Consider the following 16954-nt stretch of genomic DNA (forward strand, 5'->3'; position numbering starts at 1 on the left):
AAATACATATACATGTAACAAAGTTGACCTTAAAATCCATACTAATGCAAATTATTCATATCTATATCATATCCCCCTTTAAATGTAAAAGAACATTTATAAACAATATTTGGGAATATGGGCATAGTTATTTTTTTCCAAACTTCTTTCTGTTGTACAGGGGCGCTGTTAATCAGGTCTTTTATGGTATAACCTGTGTGCTAGATTCATCTCAGTCGGCAGTTGAGCGAAGTAATTTTTTGAGGCTGTTTATAGCAACCTTTTAGGAGGACGTGGTCTCTCATACCATATTGGGATAGAAGCAATCCACAGGGTCTCATCCTCTGTGAAAACAAAAGAAGACCCTCTCCAAAGCATCATATCCTTAGACCCAAATTTTGAAGTCATAATACCCTTATGATTATCCATTTTGGTTTTGCTTGGCAGCCCATATAATGAAATGTCTCTCTGTATTTAGCTCCTTTACAGTCAAAAATTTTAAAGAAAACACAATGTACATAATCCAGACTCTCTGTAAAATTTTTATTTTTACGTGGCTTATTTTTTTTATTTTGTTTAAACAGAAAAAGGGGAAATGATGGGGGAGAGTCATCTGTTTTGTGTTGATTTTATTGGTTAAATAAAGAAACTGCCTTGGCCCTTTAATAGGACAGAAAATTAGGTAGGCGGAGTAGACAGAACAGAATGTTGGGAGAAAGAAGCCAAGTCAGGCAGTCGCCATGATTCTCCCACTCCAAAAAGACGCAGGTTAAGATCTTTCCTGGTAAGCCAGCTCGTTGTGCTACACAGAATATTAGAAATGGGTTAGATCAATATGTAAGAGCTAGCCAATAAGAGGTTATAACTAATGGGCCAGGCAGTGTTTAAAAGAATACAGTTTTCGTGTAATTATTTCGGGTGTAAAGCTAGCCGGGTGGCGGGACACAGCCCCGCTGCTCCTATTACAACAATATGGGTATATGCAGATGCCCGTGAAGGCCAGAGTCACCATAACCCATGGAGTTGGAGTTACAGGCCCCTGTGAGCGACTTGATGCAGGTGCTGGGAACTGAACTTGGATCCTATGAAAGAGCGGTAGCTGCTCTTACTTCTGAGCTCTCTCACCAAAGCTGTTTTTAAACATTTTTATTTACGTGTATGCCATGTGTGTGTCCTGAGAAGGCCAGAAGAAGGTCGTGGCTACCCTGGAGTTGGAGTTAGGGATGTTTGTGAACCACCTGATGTGGGTGTTGGTGACTGAGCTTGGGTCCTCTGGAAGTTAGGAGCAAGTGCTCTTAACTGCTGTGCCATCCCTCCAGTCTCCCATACCTGCTTTTAAAAAACTGCTTAAAATTTTTTTGTAGTTTCAATTATGAATTAAAAGGAATGTATCCTAGCCGGGCGGTGGTGGCGCACGCCCTTAATCCCAGCACTTGGGAGGCAGAGGCAGGCGGATCTCTGTGAGTTTGAGACCAGCCTGGTCTACAAGAGCTAGTTCTAGGGCAGACTCCAAAACCACAGAGAAACCCTGTCTCGAAAAACCAAAAAAAAAAAAAAGTATCCTTTTAATTGATTGATTGGTTGATCGATTGAGATAGAGTAACCCTCCCTGGCCTGGAACTTGTTTGTAGATCAGGCTGCACTAAAAACGACAGAGCTCCACCTCCTTCTGCCCCATGAGTGCCGGGATTAAAGTGTATACTCCCGCACCTAGTTGGAAAAGTCATTTTAAAAAAATTGAGTGGGGCCTGGAGAGATAGATTAGCAATTAAGAGTTGTTGCAGGATATTTGATTACGCTGTGAACCCTGAGATTATGATATTTACTGGAAAAACCTGTTTTCTAGTTGTGGTGTGTCTCAGCCCTAGCACACCTTTAATCCAAGAGCTTTCTGCTTGAATACTGTGAACAGGATTAAATAAAGTCAATCATAGGTCAAGAGACAGAGCAGGCAGCCAGTTGACAGAAAGTGAATATAGGATATGAGTATTAAGAAAAAAACTTAAGGGAGTCAGAAGGACAGAGAGAGACTCACAGGAAGTAGAAGGGAGGGACATTCAGTTTAAAGAGGTATTTTGAGATGGAGTAGAAATGAGAGGCTTCTGGGACTTTGGCTGAGGAGGAAGGTCACCTGGGTGCGTTTTCTGTGCTTTAGAAAACTTTGACCCTAGCATCTGGCTCCCGAGTCCTTGTTAAAATTGAATGATTGACATCTTGTTAAAAATGACACTGGATGCTTTTCCAGAGGATCTGAATTCAATTCCCAGCACCTGCATGTTGGCCCACAACCATTTGTATCTCCAGTTCCAGGGAATCTGACTCCCTCTTCTGATTTCTGTGGAGACCAGGCACATATGTGGTGCACTGATTTGCATGCAGGCAAAGAACTTACACACATAAAAATAGATTAAAAAATTTGAGTGGGCTGGCAGCAAGATGACTTAGTGGGTAAAAGTGCTTGCCCTCCAAACCTGATGCCCAGAGGTTGATCCCTAGAGCTCATGTAAAGATAAGACGGAGAGAATAGAGGCCACGGGCCACGGGTTATCTTCTGACCTCAGCATGGGCATGCGCACTCGCGCACACATACACACAGTTTTGAGAAAAATGGAGCGGCTGTACTGGCCTAGCTGTGTTTCAAAGGGTGATATTGCCTGCATAGGCTTTAGAAGCCTTCAAACTGAATGGACCCTGCGGAGTGTTCCAGGTCTGGTTTCTCTTCTTGAGAATTTTTGAGGCTTCTAGCAATGTCAGTGGGCAGGTCAAGCATAACTCCAGGAATGTGCAGAGCTGTGGGATGGTTCAATACTAGACATCTATGCAGAAATATGGTCAGAAGGAATGGGGTTCTGTGTTGGTTGTGCCCATGGCCAGACCCGGAAGCAGATCAGATTAAACAACCTACGGATGAAATGGCCCAGGCAGCAGGCTGAATAGGAAGTTGAGGCATTGATATTGATATTGTGATATTGTGAGGCATTGATAGTGATATTGACGGTGCCTGGGAATGCCAGTCCTCTGTGTTGTCCATGTTTCACTGCCCCTGTGAACCAGCCTCTCTCTCTAGCACGTGGATTCACTGTCCTCCTCTGGACCAGCCTCTCTCTACAGCATGTGGAATTCACTTGTCTTTCTGGACCAGCCTCTCTCTAGCACGTGGATTCACTGCCCCTCTGGACCAGCCTCTCTCTAGCACGTGGATTCACTGCCCCTCTGGACCAGCCTCTCTCTACAGCATGTGGAATTCACTTGTCTTTCTGGACCAGCCTCTCTCTAGCACGTGGATTCACTATCTATGTGTTTTATCTTTTTCTCCTGTGCTGGGGCTTCTGGTTTCTGAAGATTTTGTTTTGTTTTCTGTTTGTCAAAAGTACATATCAAGAAAATTAAATCCCAGATAATCTGTGGTGAGTAGTATATTAGTTGCTTTTCTTCTAGTAACACGATACCTGATATAAGAAACGTAAGGGAGGAAGGGTTTATTGAGGGTGGTCCATCATGAGGGGGAGGCCTGGGATTCAGTTGGTCACATTGCAGTCCACAGTAAGGAAGCAGAGAGAGCTAAATGCTGGTGTCAGGCTGGCTTGCTGTTTTTTTCTTCAGTCCAGGACCCCAGCCCATGTAAGGACTGTCTTCTCATCTCAATGAACTCAACTACAGGTTCCTTCAGATATGTCCAGAGGCTTGTCTCTGAGGCCGATTCTGTCATGAAGACTGTCAATATTGACTCCCACAGAGGTCCAATAAAAGGTTGAGATTGTAAATTCATTAATAATTCTTAGAGTTGATCAATAAAAAATGAAATATCTCATTTCAGAGGATAAATGGTGTAAAAAACTTGTAGAAGAAATGAATGGTCAACAGAAAGACCTTGAGTAACAGAGGAAGTATCTTTTAAAATAGTAATAAGATTTTAAAGTTTCAAGGGTTCCTGAGGTAGGTGAATGAACACTCCTGTGCAGGTGTTAGAGGGCTACCTAGACAGCTTTGTGGAGAACATCATAAAAGTGTTCACATTTTTGTTATAAGAAATTTTTTCCTCTTTAAAGTATTTTCACAACCTTCATTTTACCTCAGAATTTCTCTAATTGTTTACAGTTTTTCTTTTATTTGGACAGTAATGTATTCTGTAATGGTGCTAATAGCTATTCTGAGTACCCTATTTTTACAAACATTTCTTTGTAATTTCAGTCCTACAAGATTATTAATTTTGCCCCCAGCTTGCTTCGGATCATAGTCTCCGACCATGTGGAGTTCCCAGTGCGTCAGGCAGGTAAGTTGCCTTTTCAAGTCAATGAGAGTTCCACTTTAAATCTGAATAGCTAAATGTACTGTACAAGACCTGCAAGATAAAACATTTACTTAATAATAAAAACAACCTTCCAAAAAAAAAAAAAAAGACTTGTGCAAGATCTTGACAGTCAAAATTCCAGCACAGATGCAGGGGTGATCCTTAAAGCCCCTCCCCTAGTGCAAGATCTTGACAGTCAAAATTCCAGCACAGATGCAGGGGTGATCCTTAAAGCCCCTCCCCTAGTGGAAGAGCTGCTAGCAGTTGGTTGCTGCTGAGGAGTCACTCTCCCTTGGAGGTGTGGCTCTGTTAAGTTGCTCATGCCTCAGTCGATGTCCACACACCATGCTCATAGGATATCACTAATTAGACTCGGGGCTATAATAACAACAGCAGAACATAAAGAGGACACGGAGATGGGAGGGTGATGCCATAGTGGTCCCTGGGGGAGCTGAAGGGAAGTAGTGGTGGACAGATATGCTCAGTACACGTTATCCGTGGTTGGATTGCTCAGTACACGTTATCCATGATCAGATTTTTTTCTTCGTAAACCATCAGCTCCATAATGACACTGAGACATTATTAGTTATGAGAGCTCGGCCAATAGTTTAGGCTTGTTTCTAACTAGCTCTTATAACCCATATCTTTTAATCTGTATCCTTTTACATGGCTAGGTTACCTTTAACCATATCGTAACTATGTTCTTTTACATGGCTAGGTTACCTTTAACCATATCTTAACTATGTTCTTTTACATGGCTAGGTTACCTTTACTCTGTACAGCCCATGCGGCTTCCTCTGCATCTCCTGGTGTCTCCGCCCTTCTTCTCAGTGTCCTCTGCCTGGAAAACCTGCCTACGTATTGTTCAGCTTTTTAATTAAACCAGTCAGATTGGCACATATTCAGTGTACACTAAGATTATTCCCCAGCAATTTCCCAATGTCATGTGTTTATGCTCAGTCTGAAAACATGTATATGATTTCCAGGTCATTTCTGTGTCATCTAGGGAAGTCCTCCAGCTTAATGTTGCTGCTCTGACTCCATACAAAACTCTGAGTTCTTCCCATCTCCCCTTCCCGAGTTGGCTTTTTGTACCTGTAAGGTTTTCCATCTCTGTTGGACATCGCATTCCACATGGAAGGCTGTTCAGCCTTTGAGCTCCTTGAGATTGAGTTGAAGTGGTCTTTCTGATTCTCTTAAACTCAGCTGCCATCTACCTGAAGAACATGGTGACACAGTACTGGCCAGACAGGGAGCCTCCACCAGGAGAAGCCATCTTTCCATTCAATATCCACGAGAACGACCGACAGCAGATACGTGACAACATTGTGGAGGGGATAATTCGGTCTCCGGATCTGGTGAGGTAGGCCATGACCTCCTTGGTTGGGACTGACTCTTGGGTGTAATCTTCCGCTGTGTGTGTGTGTGTGTGTGTGTGTGTGTGTGTGTGTGTGTGAGAGAGAGAGAGAGAGAGAGAGAGAGAGAGAGAGAGAGGGAGGGAGTCTCTTGTACCCCAGACTGGTCGCAAGTGTGCTTTGTCCTCCTGTCTCCATTCTCAAGTACTGGAATTACAGGCATATGATGGATATATGTGGAGTTGGAGCTTCATTCTGGGCAAATTTTTACCAACTGAGCTACATCTCCAGCCTAGGAAATATGTTTTTAATGCCATGTATTGGAGCTTAGCTGTGCAGTCAAGCATCTTGCACTCTTAAAACAGAAATAAATTTACCTCAGCATATGATCCAGTCATTAAGTTTTCTCTGAAATGGAGGGGAGGTCAGCAGATGCAACGATGGTGAGGCATAAGGTTGTTTAATATCAGATATTAAGAGCAATCATGATGAAAACAGGAGAAGAAAGGAAACTTGAGGGAGGTGGTAACAGGAAGAACAGGCGTTGAGTTGTGGTGTAGTTATTTTCTCAGCTAGGGAACACAGGTGTGTGTGCACTAAAGAAAACCTTATTCTCACTGGTTGCCTACAGGCCAGTAGTGTTCCAGGAACCTCTCAAAACCGTTGTATGTTTATCTGTGAAGACGCTTGTTTCCTGGTCTCCAGAATCTCCCAGTGTTCCTACAGCATCACACACGAGTAGCTTCTTCTGCCAGTCTTACACTTACCATGAGGCCCAACTCAAGGTGAAATCTTAAAAAAAAAGAAAACTTTTAGCTATGCTTTACGCCAGTGTTGTTTAAAGGAGCAGCTGCTGCTGGTGGACAGGGTTCCCTGTTTGTTCTGAGACAGTCCTGTGGCTTTGCTCTTCTGATGCCCTAAAGACCCCTGAAGACGCTTGTTGTTATTGTCTGAAAGTAATGCAGAGAAAACTGATTTGGTACCATAAGGAAGACAGAATATGCTGCTTAAGTTTTTCTGGTTGTTGTGGATCTAAGTTATTGGATGTTCAACTGAACACCAGTTTATCATTTTTTATTTTCAATTTGGAATCCTGGGACTGAGGGTGTAGCTCAGCTGGTGCAGGGCTCTCCTAGCGTGAGGCGCTGGGCTCGTTCCCAGCACTATGTACAATGGTGTGGTGCACGTGGTGCACGTGTGGATCCCGGCACTGCGTACAGTGGTGTGGTGCATGTGGTGCACGTGTGGATCCCAGCACTGTGAAAATGGTGTGGTGCATATGTGGATCCCAGCGCTTGAGATGTAGCAGCAGGAGGGTCAAAAGTATAAGGTCATCTTCAGCTACATATTGCATTGGATGTCAGTCTGGGCTACATAAAACCTTCTCACAAGTAACCAGCCTGCCAAAAACTACAGTTTGGAATGCTAATTTTGTCAGGTTAATTTTCTAATCAAATAGCCTCACGTAGACATACTTGGTAGCAGTGGTCATTTGTAGAAAGAGCACTTCTGTTTCCCTTTCGTTGTCTTCTCAATCCCACTGAAGAGGTGATGCCTGCACTAAGTGCCGTGGGACAGCGTCTTGTCAAAGCGGAGGAGGTATTCCTCTCTGTTGTGTTTCTTTGGTTGATTTTTTTCCCCCACATATCTTTGGAGGGGGTTCCTAGATTTCCCCTTTGCAGAAATTCCCTAGCAAATCTATATTTGTTTTACTCAGTACAAAATTTAGTGTGTGTTTTCACTATGTTTATCCACTTGATAGATATGTGTATGTATACATACACCTTGTACTTAGAGAGGTGCTCTACCAATGAGCCACACACCAGTCCTAGGCCTGCCCATTTGGTAGATATGTGTATCTGTGTGTCTGCCTATCTGTCTATATTTGGGTGCTTGCCTGTCTGTCTGTCTGTCTGTCTGTCTATATGTTTGCATATCTCTCTGTATATATTTATGTGTGTATGTATGTATCTCTGAGTGTGTATAATAATCTATATCTTATTATTCCTTCTCTCTGTGTGTCTCTGTCTCTCTGTCTTACTCTGTGTGTGTGTGCTATAGATCCGACCCAAGACCCTATACATGCCTCTCTTTCTGGATATGAAGACCCAAATATAAAATAAGTAACAATTTTTACAGAGTCGAGATAGATTTTCTGCATACTTTGATTTTTTGATAGTCTTTAAATTAATTAATTTTTAAAATTTTATTTATACTTTTATGTGTGAGTGCTCTCCTTGTATAACTGCCTGCCAGAAGAGGGTATCAGATCCTATTATAGATGGTTGTGAGCCACCATATGCTTGCTGAGAATTGAACTCAGGACCTCTCAAAGAGCAGCCAGTGCTCTTAACCACTGAGCCATCTCTCCAGCCCTTGAATTTATTTTTTTAAGTTCATTAAAAAATACCTTTAGAATAAGACGAAGGTTTCATATATTTGAGGAGTTCCCCAATTCTGTTTATTTTCAGTAGAGTGAGTCACTGAGGTTTTTAATAAGATCACTTTTCCTTACACCCCACCACGTATACAGTATTTCTGTTTACAGTATGTACATTGTATCCCTTGTGATTACATCCCTCTAGATGCATCTAGATGAACATCTTAGGTTATAAAGACACTCTGGTGTTCATACAAGTTTGAACTTACTAATGACACATTTCTCAGTGTCGTTCACGCTCAGTGGTGCCTGACTGTGGGTGAGGAACAGGGCAAGGGAGTTACAGAACTTGATAACAGTATTGTCATTCTTCCTCAGTGGTGTCTGACTGTAGGTGAGTTACAGAACTTGATAGCAGTATTGCAGTTCTTTCGTGAACGATACTCCTGACTGCTTGCACGTGGACATTTCTCTCCTGCCTTACAGAGTCCAGTTAACCATGTGTCTCCGAGTCATCATTAAGCACGATTTTCCTGGTCATTGGCCTGCGGTGGTCGACAAGATGGACTACTACTTACGGTCACCCAACAGTGGGAACTGGCTTGGCAGTTTGCTGTGCTTGTATCAGCTGGTGAAGACCTATGAGTAAGTTCATCCCTCCTGGCCAGAGGGAGCCAGTGTCCTGTGGACTCGGGCTCATAGAGTGGCCGTCACTGTGGGAGATGCTCAGTCAGCATGTGACTGTGTTCCCTTGCTGCAATAGCTCTGCGGCTCTCAGGTTTTCTGGTGTACACTGCTGATTTCTGAGGTGGTGAGCGCATACTTTCTTTATATTTTTGGGGGGTTTTAGGATGAACATTGCTTTTGTATGTGCAATCCTGTAGTTTTCCTTTGTTTTGAGACAGGGTGTTACTTGGTAGCTCCAGCTGGCCTTGAACTCACAGCCATCCTCCTGCCTCAACTTCTTGAGTGCTGACATTACCACCCAGCTGGTTTTCCTTATTTAAGTTTTATAGGATTTCTGTTTAGAAAATATTTTAGATTGGCAGCAATAGAAGTGGTTAGTGAGCACCAGGCTTATAAAGTACATTCGCTCTCAGCGTAGGATGATACGAGAACGTTTTCTCTGTTGTTTGCTGTACAGTATCATGTTTAAACTGGCAGATCAGTTTTCATTTTATAGAATGAATTATGGTTTGCTATTAACTACTAGAAAGCTTCCCATATAAAATTATTAGATAGTTGGACTTTTCTTTCTTTTCTTCTTTCTCTCTCTCTCTGATTAGCTGCCACCCAAGTCTTATACCTCACCCCAACTTTCATGGAAGTGTCCCGGTGAACATTTACATTTTCTATCTGATTTCTGTGTCTGAGGTCTGTCTTCAGCAGCTGCTAAAGAAAGTATGTTCTACTTCATGATATGCTCGCTCTCTCTTTCCCTCTCTCCCTCCCAACCTCTCTCTCTCCTTCCTCCTTTCCGTCTCTTATTTTTTCACTGATGCACAGCAAACCAATCCAGGACCTTTTACGGGAGCCACATTTCCAGCCCTTGGTATTCTGAGACAGGGTTTGCTTTATAAGTTCAGGCTGGCCTTGACATCGTCATCCTTCTGACTTTTCCTCCCAAGAACTGGGATCTCAGGTGTTCAGTTTGAGACTCTCAAACTAGTCCAAACCTTTTAAGAAGGATTTTGTGTCTGCCTGAACCAAGACCTTCTCCTTCCAAACTTATTACAGCAACTACATAGAAAACTGAAGCTCGCGTTTTACATGGTTCTGGTTTCATGTAGTTCATCATTGTTTATAGCTCACTGGGAAGGAGAGACGTCACCACCTTCTCTATTCTGTCTCCTTTGCTCATGCAGATATAAGAAAGCAGAGGAAAGGGAGCCTCTGCTGGCAGCCATGCAGATATTTCTGCCTCGAATTCAGCAGCAAATCCTGCAGCTACTTCCCGATGCCTCCCATTACTCAGTGTCGCTGCAGAAACAGATCCTGAAGATCTTCTATGCGCTCGTTCAGGTCAGTTCTACTTCAGAAGATAAACATGGAGCCTTGTCATTATTGGGAATCACATATTTTAAGTCTTATTTATTTTTATAAATTCATGTGCATTAGTGTTTTGCCTGCATATATGTTTGTCTCAAGGTGCCAGATCCCCTGGAATTGAAGTCACAGACAGTTGTGAGCTGCTGTGTGGGTGCTGGGAATTGAACCTAGGTCCTCTGGAAAAACAGACAGTGCTTTTAACCACTAAGCCATCTCTCAAACCCCAAGAATAGTATATTTTTACTGTAAGAGAATCAAGCTCTCAGAAATTAACTCAGTTAGCCATGATCACTGAGTATTCAAGGTTCAGTCTGGTGTCTGTGGGCTGTTTTCTCAGAACCCAGGTGTTGCTTGAGCTTAAATTCAAGGTGCCCGTCTGCAGGTCAGCTGTGGTTATAGGAGGAGGGGGGGACACAGAGTTCTTCTTCATGGGAAATCACACAGATTGATGCCTTTCTCTTCTTCAGCCAACTTTAAGCCAATACAGACTTAGCTGCTTATTTTTGTGGGAGGGTCCCTGTAGGCTTTACAGCAGGTAGGTCAAAACAGTCATGGTGGGTAAGGATGAAACTCGGCTCAGCCCGGTTTTGGTAACCAATGATGGGTCAAGACTTCTTGGAGTCTGACCCAGATCATTTTACTTTTGTCATATTTAATAACAACACAATTTTGGAAAAAGTATTCAGATAACAACTCAGCCCCATGAGTATGACAAAGCTTAAGACATGTTTACATTGATGTTCTTAGCAAAATACATATGACTTCATCCGCAAGATGGTTTCTTGTTGTCTTAGAAACAGTGCTCAGGATAAAGGTGTCTGAGGTAAACAAACACCTGCAGGAGTCAGGATAACGTAGAAGTCACTCAGGCTGTTGTAAAGTACAAGAGACATCTCTCAAGGATGTTTCCTGGTTTAGAAGTAAAGCTCAAGGTTTCAGGGGGAAAAGTCTGGGGTAAACAAAGTGTGGGGCCTATAGGTGGAGCCTGTCTCAGCAGGTAGCAAAGGATTGTCAGTTTGTAAACTGTATTTGCCTCCAGCATTCCAGGAAACAGCTGAGTATTTACTCCCTTTGGAGAGATCAGCTGTATTTCCAGGGCTTAGCTGGGTGCACAAGGCCTTTTTGCCCTCCACATATTTTCTCTGATTTAAGCCAATCCCCTTTTCTTATGTGGAAACTATAAGGGATACTAATATGGTAATTAAAAATAATTAGAAGATAAAGATGGAATGTCTTTAAAATTTGAGAATATTTAACAATGAATCCTTATAAAAACCTGAGTAAATGATTTGGCCTGGGAAGAAGCACTGGGGTCAGCCAATTGTGACAATGGGTTAGAGGCTCTTTTCTGAGCTTTCTTGATAATTCCTGTGACTTGAGGGTGGTTTAGTTTAGATAGGGCGGCAGGGGAGGTTGGACTTGCTCATTTCATTTGACTTGGGTGTCTTCCCTCATAAACTTTAAAAAAAAATTTTGGGGGGTGTTTTCTGAGATAGGGTCTCTCTGTATAGCCCTGACTGTCCTGGAACTCAGAGATCTACCTGCCTCTGCCTCCCGAGTACTGGGATTAAAAGTGTGGCCACCTCACCTGGCCTCATAATTGTTTAATAAAGGTAGATTCGCCCTTCCCCCAGGACAAAAGGAGGGTGTTCTCACAAGAGAAAAGAAAGTAGGCTATCAGGGAAATACATTCCCCCACATTTCTGAAGTGTTTGGGAGGAAAGCAGCATGTCTGTCTTGTAGAGTTAGTGTTAGAGTTCTCTCCCAGCAAACCTTTATGCTGGGGCATTGTAGCAACAACAGTAATAGTCCATGTGCTTTTCCTTCTGGGTAAACAGAGCCCTGGCACTGGTCGGTAACGTGAAGGCTCCTGGCATTGAGTTTTCTGTGGTGGTTTTTATCTACTTGGCTTACAAGTAGGGCAAAAAAATCTTTTAAACACATAAAAAGAAAACAAAAGACGAACCGCTCTAACATCTTTAACAGTTTTGGTAATCTGTCATTTATAAATACAGCAGTGTGCTCCTTTGCAGGCAAAATTAAAAGTAATTGAGCTGTGAAACTGCAATCATGATGTGAGGGAGAATTGCCTGGCTGGGGTCTAGAAGGCCCAGATGAACCACTCGTAAATGTCTAATTCCGTGAGACTGATTTTGTCTTAAGCAGCATTTATCTGTGTAGATGAACTTGGTTCCTCCAAACATTTGCCAGGAGTTACCACTTTCTGCCTAACCCCCTGCCTGCTCCTCCTCTGGACCCTCGTTCAAGGCCAAAAGCCTCACTCCTTAGAGGGAAGTGTGGCTTTCTTTTTTTTTTTTAATATTTATTTATTTATTACACATATAATATATTGTGTCTGTATATGCTGCAGGCCAGAAGAGGGCACTAGACCTCATTATAGATGGTTGTGAGCCACCATGTGGTTGTTGGGAATTGAACTCAGGACCTTTGGAAGAGCAGGCAGTGCTCTTAACCACTGAGCCATCTCTCCAGCCCCTTTCTTTTCTTTTCCTTTCTTTCTTTCTTTCTTTCTTTCTTTCTTTCTTTCTTTCTTTCTTTCTTTCTTTCTTTCTTTCTTTCTTTCTTTCTTTTTGAGGCAGGATCCCACAGTGTGGTCTAGGTGGGCCTCAGACTCAGTCTTCCTGCCTCAGCCTTCTGAGTGATGGGATTACATGTGTGAGCCACCATGCCTGGCTTGTCAGTATGAACTTAACATCCATGATTGCCTCTTCCCCCTTCACTATTTGCCCCTCCTGCTCTTGAACTCAGGTTTTCCAGCTGCAATGTGAGTTGGATGAGACAGCAGTGATGTCTCTTTTAGGGTCATGTCCTCAGCTCTTAGCTGGGGACGATGGAGCAGTGGGCGTGGAGGCGGGTCTCCACAGCTCATGGTCATGTCCTCAGCTCCTAGCTGGGGACGATGGAGCAGTGGGCGTGGAGGCGGGTCCCCACAGCTCACGGCATAGCAGGGGTGATGGAAGCCTGAGCAATAGTCATTGTCGGTGTTGGGCCACACTCTAGAGGATGGGAATTGAAAAAGAGCTTCCTGTGTGTTCATGAAGGGAAGGAAGGTTTTCATCAGAGTGCTTATAATTAAAAGTTGGATACACGAAGTAAAATAATCCAAAATGTTATGTGAAATAAATGAGACATTATTGATAGTAAATCTTTCTTTTTAAAGGTAGACAAGGGAAACAACTAATGTGTGTATTTCTAAATTTAAAAGATGTATGTGTAAAAGCCTGGGGTAGGTTGTACGTGTCTGTGATCCTCCTGTTTGCAGAGTAGAGGTGGAAGATTAGGATCAAGGCTCTCTTTGGCTCCATTGAAGCCTGCTTGGGTTACAGGAGACCCTGTTTCAAAACGCATCCAACCAGTCAACCTGACAAACAGAAAAAGACTCTGGGGAGTAACCTAGAATGTAGGAACCCTGGGGTCAGTCTCCTATGCTGCATAGAACGAGGTACGGTGGCAAACACCTGTAATTTCAGTACGCAGGAAGTGGAGGCAGGAGGATCAGGAGTTCAAGGTCATCCTCCTTGGGTGATTTTGAGGCTAGCCTGGGATGTGTGAGCACTTGTTGCCTCCCATCCCCCAAAAATATATATTTGATTATGGATTTTTTAAAGTTAAATTTTAGGTTGAATCACGAATTGCTGTTTCTCGCGCAAATGTTAGCTATTTTGTATATGTTAGCCTTCTGATATGAGGTACTGATTTTTATGGGCAGGAGGCTGACTTCCTACTGCTGCTCTCTTTTCCAGTATGCGCTGCCTCTTCAGCTGGTGACTCACCAGACCATGACAACCTGGATGGAGATCTTTCGGACCATCATCGATAGGACGGTCCCTCCGGTATGCCGGGGCTCTGAGGAAAGCCTGCAGATGGGTTGGGGTACTTATGCTGGTTCACTGTCCGGTTTGCTCTTTGAAAAACAAAAACCACTGTCATATTAACTAATAAAAATAGCATAATACATAATTAATAATGTTCACTTTTAGAAAGTCAGATCACCAATCATTAAAACAGTAACTGTTTACTTAAACTGGTTAAATCATTTTAGACCTTGCTACATACATATCTCTCTAGTTTTTTTTTCTGCATGCATATTTAGAATTTTACTTATAAAAATAGTACATGTAGCTATTCCTTCATATTTTTTTTGTCAAAAATGAAATATATATTAATACTTTCCTGGTTATAACTTTTTTAAAATTAATTTTTATTTTATATTTAAAATTTTTTAGTGTGTGTGTGAGTGTGTATAGGTGCTATGTTGTATGGGAGTACACCATGGTGTATGTGTAGAGGTCAGAGGACCTTTGTGGGTCTTTCTTTCCACTTTGTGGTTCTTGGGGCTCAAACTCAGATCATCAAGGTTGGTAGTAGACGCCTTTACCTACCGAACCATCTTGCTGGCCCTCGACCGTTTTTATACTGTCATATTTATGGAATGCCTCATTGCTGATATTTGTTTGGGTAGTTTTAATGTCTGAGCTTTTATCTCTAAGACTGTAGTTTAGTGCGTCCCTGGAGTGGAACTCAGTGGCAGAGTGGTTGCTTCCTGAAAGTGTTGGGCTTTTGGTGGGCTGTGCAAAGCAGAAACAGGGCTTAGGCATGTACTTTGATTGACAGGTAGAAACAAGTATCTTAGTGTGGTCTGTGGTAGCAACAATAGTACCTTTTCATCTGTCAAATTAATCTTTGTATTTTAAAAACTTGAGTTGGCCTGAAAATGTTGGTTCTTCTTTTATTTATTTACGTATTTAGGTTGAGTCCAGGGCCTTTCACACGCAGTCCTCAGCTTCTCCATTGTCCATGTTTGAAACAAATTATTTTAAGTTTTAGTATGTCCATACAGGCAATGCACAGTGCCGTGAGTTTTGCCAACAGTCTTGTGTTGCCTACATCAAAACTCAGAACCTTTCATCCTCCCAGAGTTCCTCCAGCGGCTTGGTGTTTTGTTTCCGCTCCCTTGCTTCCCTTGAAGATCAGCGCAAATGCCAGCACTGCTGGGAAAGATTTACTTAACTTACTTATTCCTAACTAGCTGTGGCTTGATCTATACCAATACTTATGCTGTTTTTGTAAACCAACCTAGGAAAAACAATCTGATTAGGATGTTTTCCCCCTTAGGAGACGCTTCAGATTGATGAGGATGACCGGCCAGAGCTGGTGTGGTGGAAGTGTAAGAAGTGGGCTCTGCATATCGTCGCTCGGCTCTTTGAGCGGTACCAGTCCACTTATTGTATTGACGATGTTACAGCTGGGGTCTTGGTATTGGGTATACTGGAACTGAGTGGCTCCCAGGTTTTCTACAGAATATGATTTCCTTTTCCTTAAAGACGCAGACAGTAGCTGGGCATTGTGATGCATACTTTTATTCTAAGTCTTAGGGAAATGGAGGGAGGAGGATCACAAATTCAAAGTCGCTCTCAGCTACGGAGTGAGTCGCAGGCCAGCCTGACCTATAGGAGACCCTGCCTCATACAGCCAAAAACCAAACCAAATCAAAAAACACACAGAGGGCACAGCTTTGCCAACTGTTCAAACTAGGCGTGTGTCCACTGTCTTAGAATTCGTTACAGAGCGTGTAGCCTTCCCTGGCTCTTTTCTCCTCTGTGTAAACATGGAAAACATCTCTTTTCCCCATTGGAAATATCCAGAAATTACCTAAGAAGGTGCACGTGGATACTTGGCTCCAGAAGAAAGTCAAATTTAATTTTAAAAGCTTTTATTGAAAAGCATGTCAGGTATAACTCTTTTTTTAAATCCCTTCTAGGAGTTAATTTGTTTAGAAGTTAAAGTTTCTTTCTTTTTTTTTTTTTTTAGAAGTTAAAGTTTCTGTACAAAGTGTTAACTGTGCTGTAGAGTCCAGGACTTCCTCCTGATATGGATTGTGTCTAGTGGAAAAAGAGAATGCGCTAGTTTTCTGGCCCAGTAGAATACATCTTTTAATATCTGTGTTTAAACTAGCAAGGATGCTTTGTTTTTAAACTTCACAGTATTTAGATGTGTCTTTTTCAAATTTTAAGGTATGGAAGCCCGGGAAATGTCACAAAAGAATACTTTGAATTTTCTGAATTTTTTTTGAAAACATACGCAGTCGGGATTCAGCAGGTAATAAACTTATGGTTATTACCGAGTGCTATTTCCGTCTTTTTTTAAAGTAGCTTGCTTATGGTGGTTCATTGCACACTTAAAGAGGATGAAATGGCAGCTGTGGAGGCTGATACAGGGTAACTAGCTTGAGAACCCAGTGTCCTCCATCTGCTCCACCCCAGCTGCCTTCATGACTCTTCGACCTAGAAGGAAGCCTCAGATGCTGATGTAGCCTCTCTGTCTTCTTAGAAGTTTCGTATTTCTCTGAGCTTTCCCTTGTTTATTTGAAGACTTATATACTATGAATAAATCTATTTCTGGAGTAGCCAAGCTTAGACATTAGTGAAGACTTTCAGTTAAGAACATACATGTGTTCCTAGAAGTTGGAGCATCCATTCCACATGAGGAAAATGTGGAACTCATGAGACTGTTAATGTTAATACTTGAAAACTAAAAATTGATGGTGGACTCTGATTGGTTCATCAAGTGTTGCTAACTGAATCATGGTATGTTTGCTATTTTTTTTTAAGTGAGTTGGTAATTAGCTGTGCCAGGGCCTTTTTGGGGAAGCCAGGACTGTTTAATCACACACAGTCCAAGACTTCAGTGATACAGAAAGTGTCTATAGATTTTTCATAATATCTTGGTAATGTGAAATTAAGAATTTCAGGTGGAAGGGTTTCTGAAAAGTGCTTTGATAGGGTACCCATGAGGTACTCTATAGAGGAAATTAGTAAATAAAAAAAAACGAAATTTTCTGTCTAGATATTCAAAGCAGATCCCAGCCTGATCCGGAAA

General features: G+C 42.3%; 1 protein-coding gene across 1 annotated transcript in view; it reads left to right on the forward strand.

Annotated features, from left to right (window-relative positions):
- Ipo8 (importin 8) overlaps positions 1-16954 on the forward strand; it is a 58332-nt gene that overhangs the window by 4900 nt on the left and 36478 nt on the right. Inside the window, exons 2-8 of the mRNA XM_050126508.1 lie at positions 4171-4252; positions 5477-5633; positions 8492-8650; positions 9871-10027; positions 13819-13908; positions 15191-15285; positions 16090-16174. Of these exons, the coding sequence (XP_049982465.1) occupies positions 4171-4252; positions 5477-5633; positions 8492-8650; positions 9871-10027; positions 13819-13908; positions 15191-15285; positions 16090-16174 (825 nt within the window). The remainder of the gene's footprint in view (positions 1-4170; positions 4253-5476; positions 5634-8491; positions 8651-9870; positions 10028-13818; positions 13909-15190; positions 15286-16089; positions 16175-16954) is intronic.

Source organism: Alexandromys fortis, unplaced genomic scaffold (genome assembly GCF_014885135.2).
Source record: "Alexandromys fortis isolate MF-2015 unplaced genomic scaffold, M_Fortis_MF-2015_v1.1 scaffold_260, whole genome shotgun sequence".
In the NCBI taxonomy this organism is placed as follows: Eukaryota; Metazoa; Chordata; class Mammalia; order Rodentia; family Cricetidae; genus Alexandromys; species Alexandromys fortis.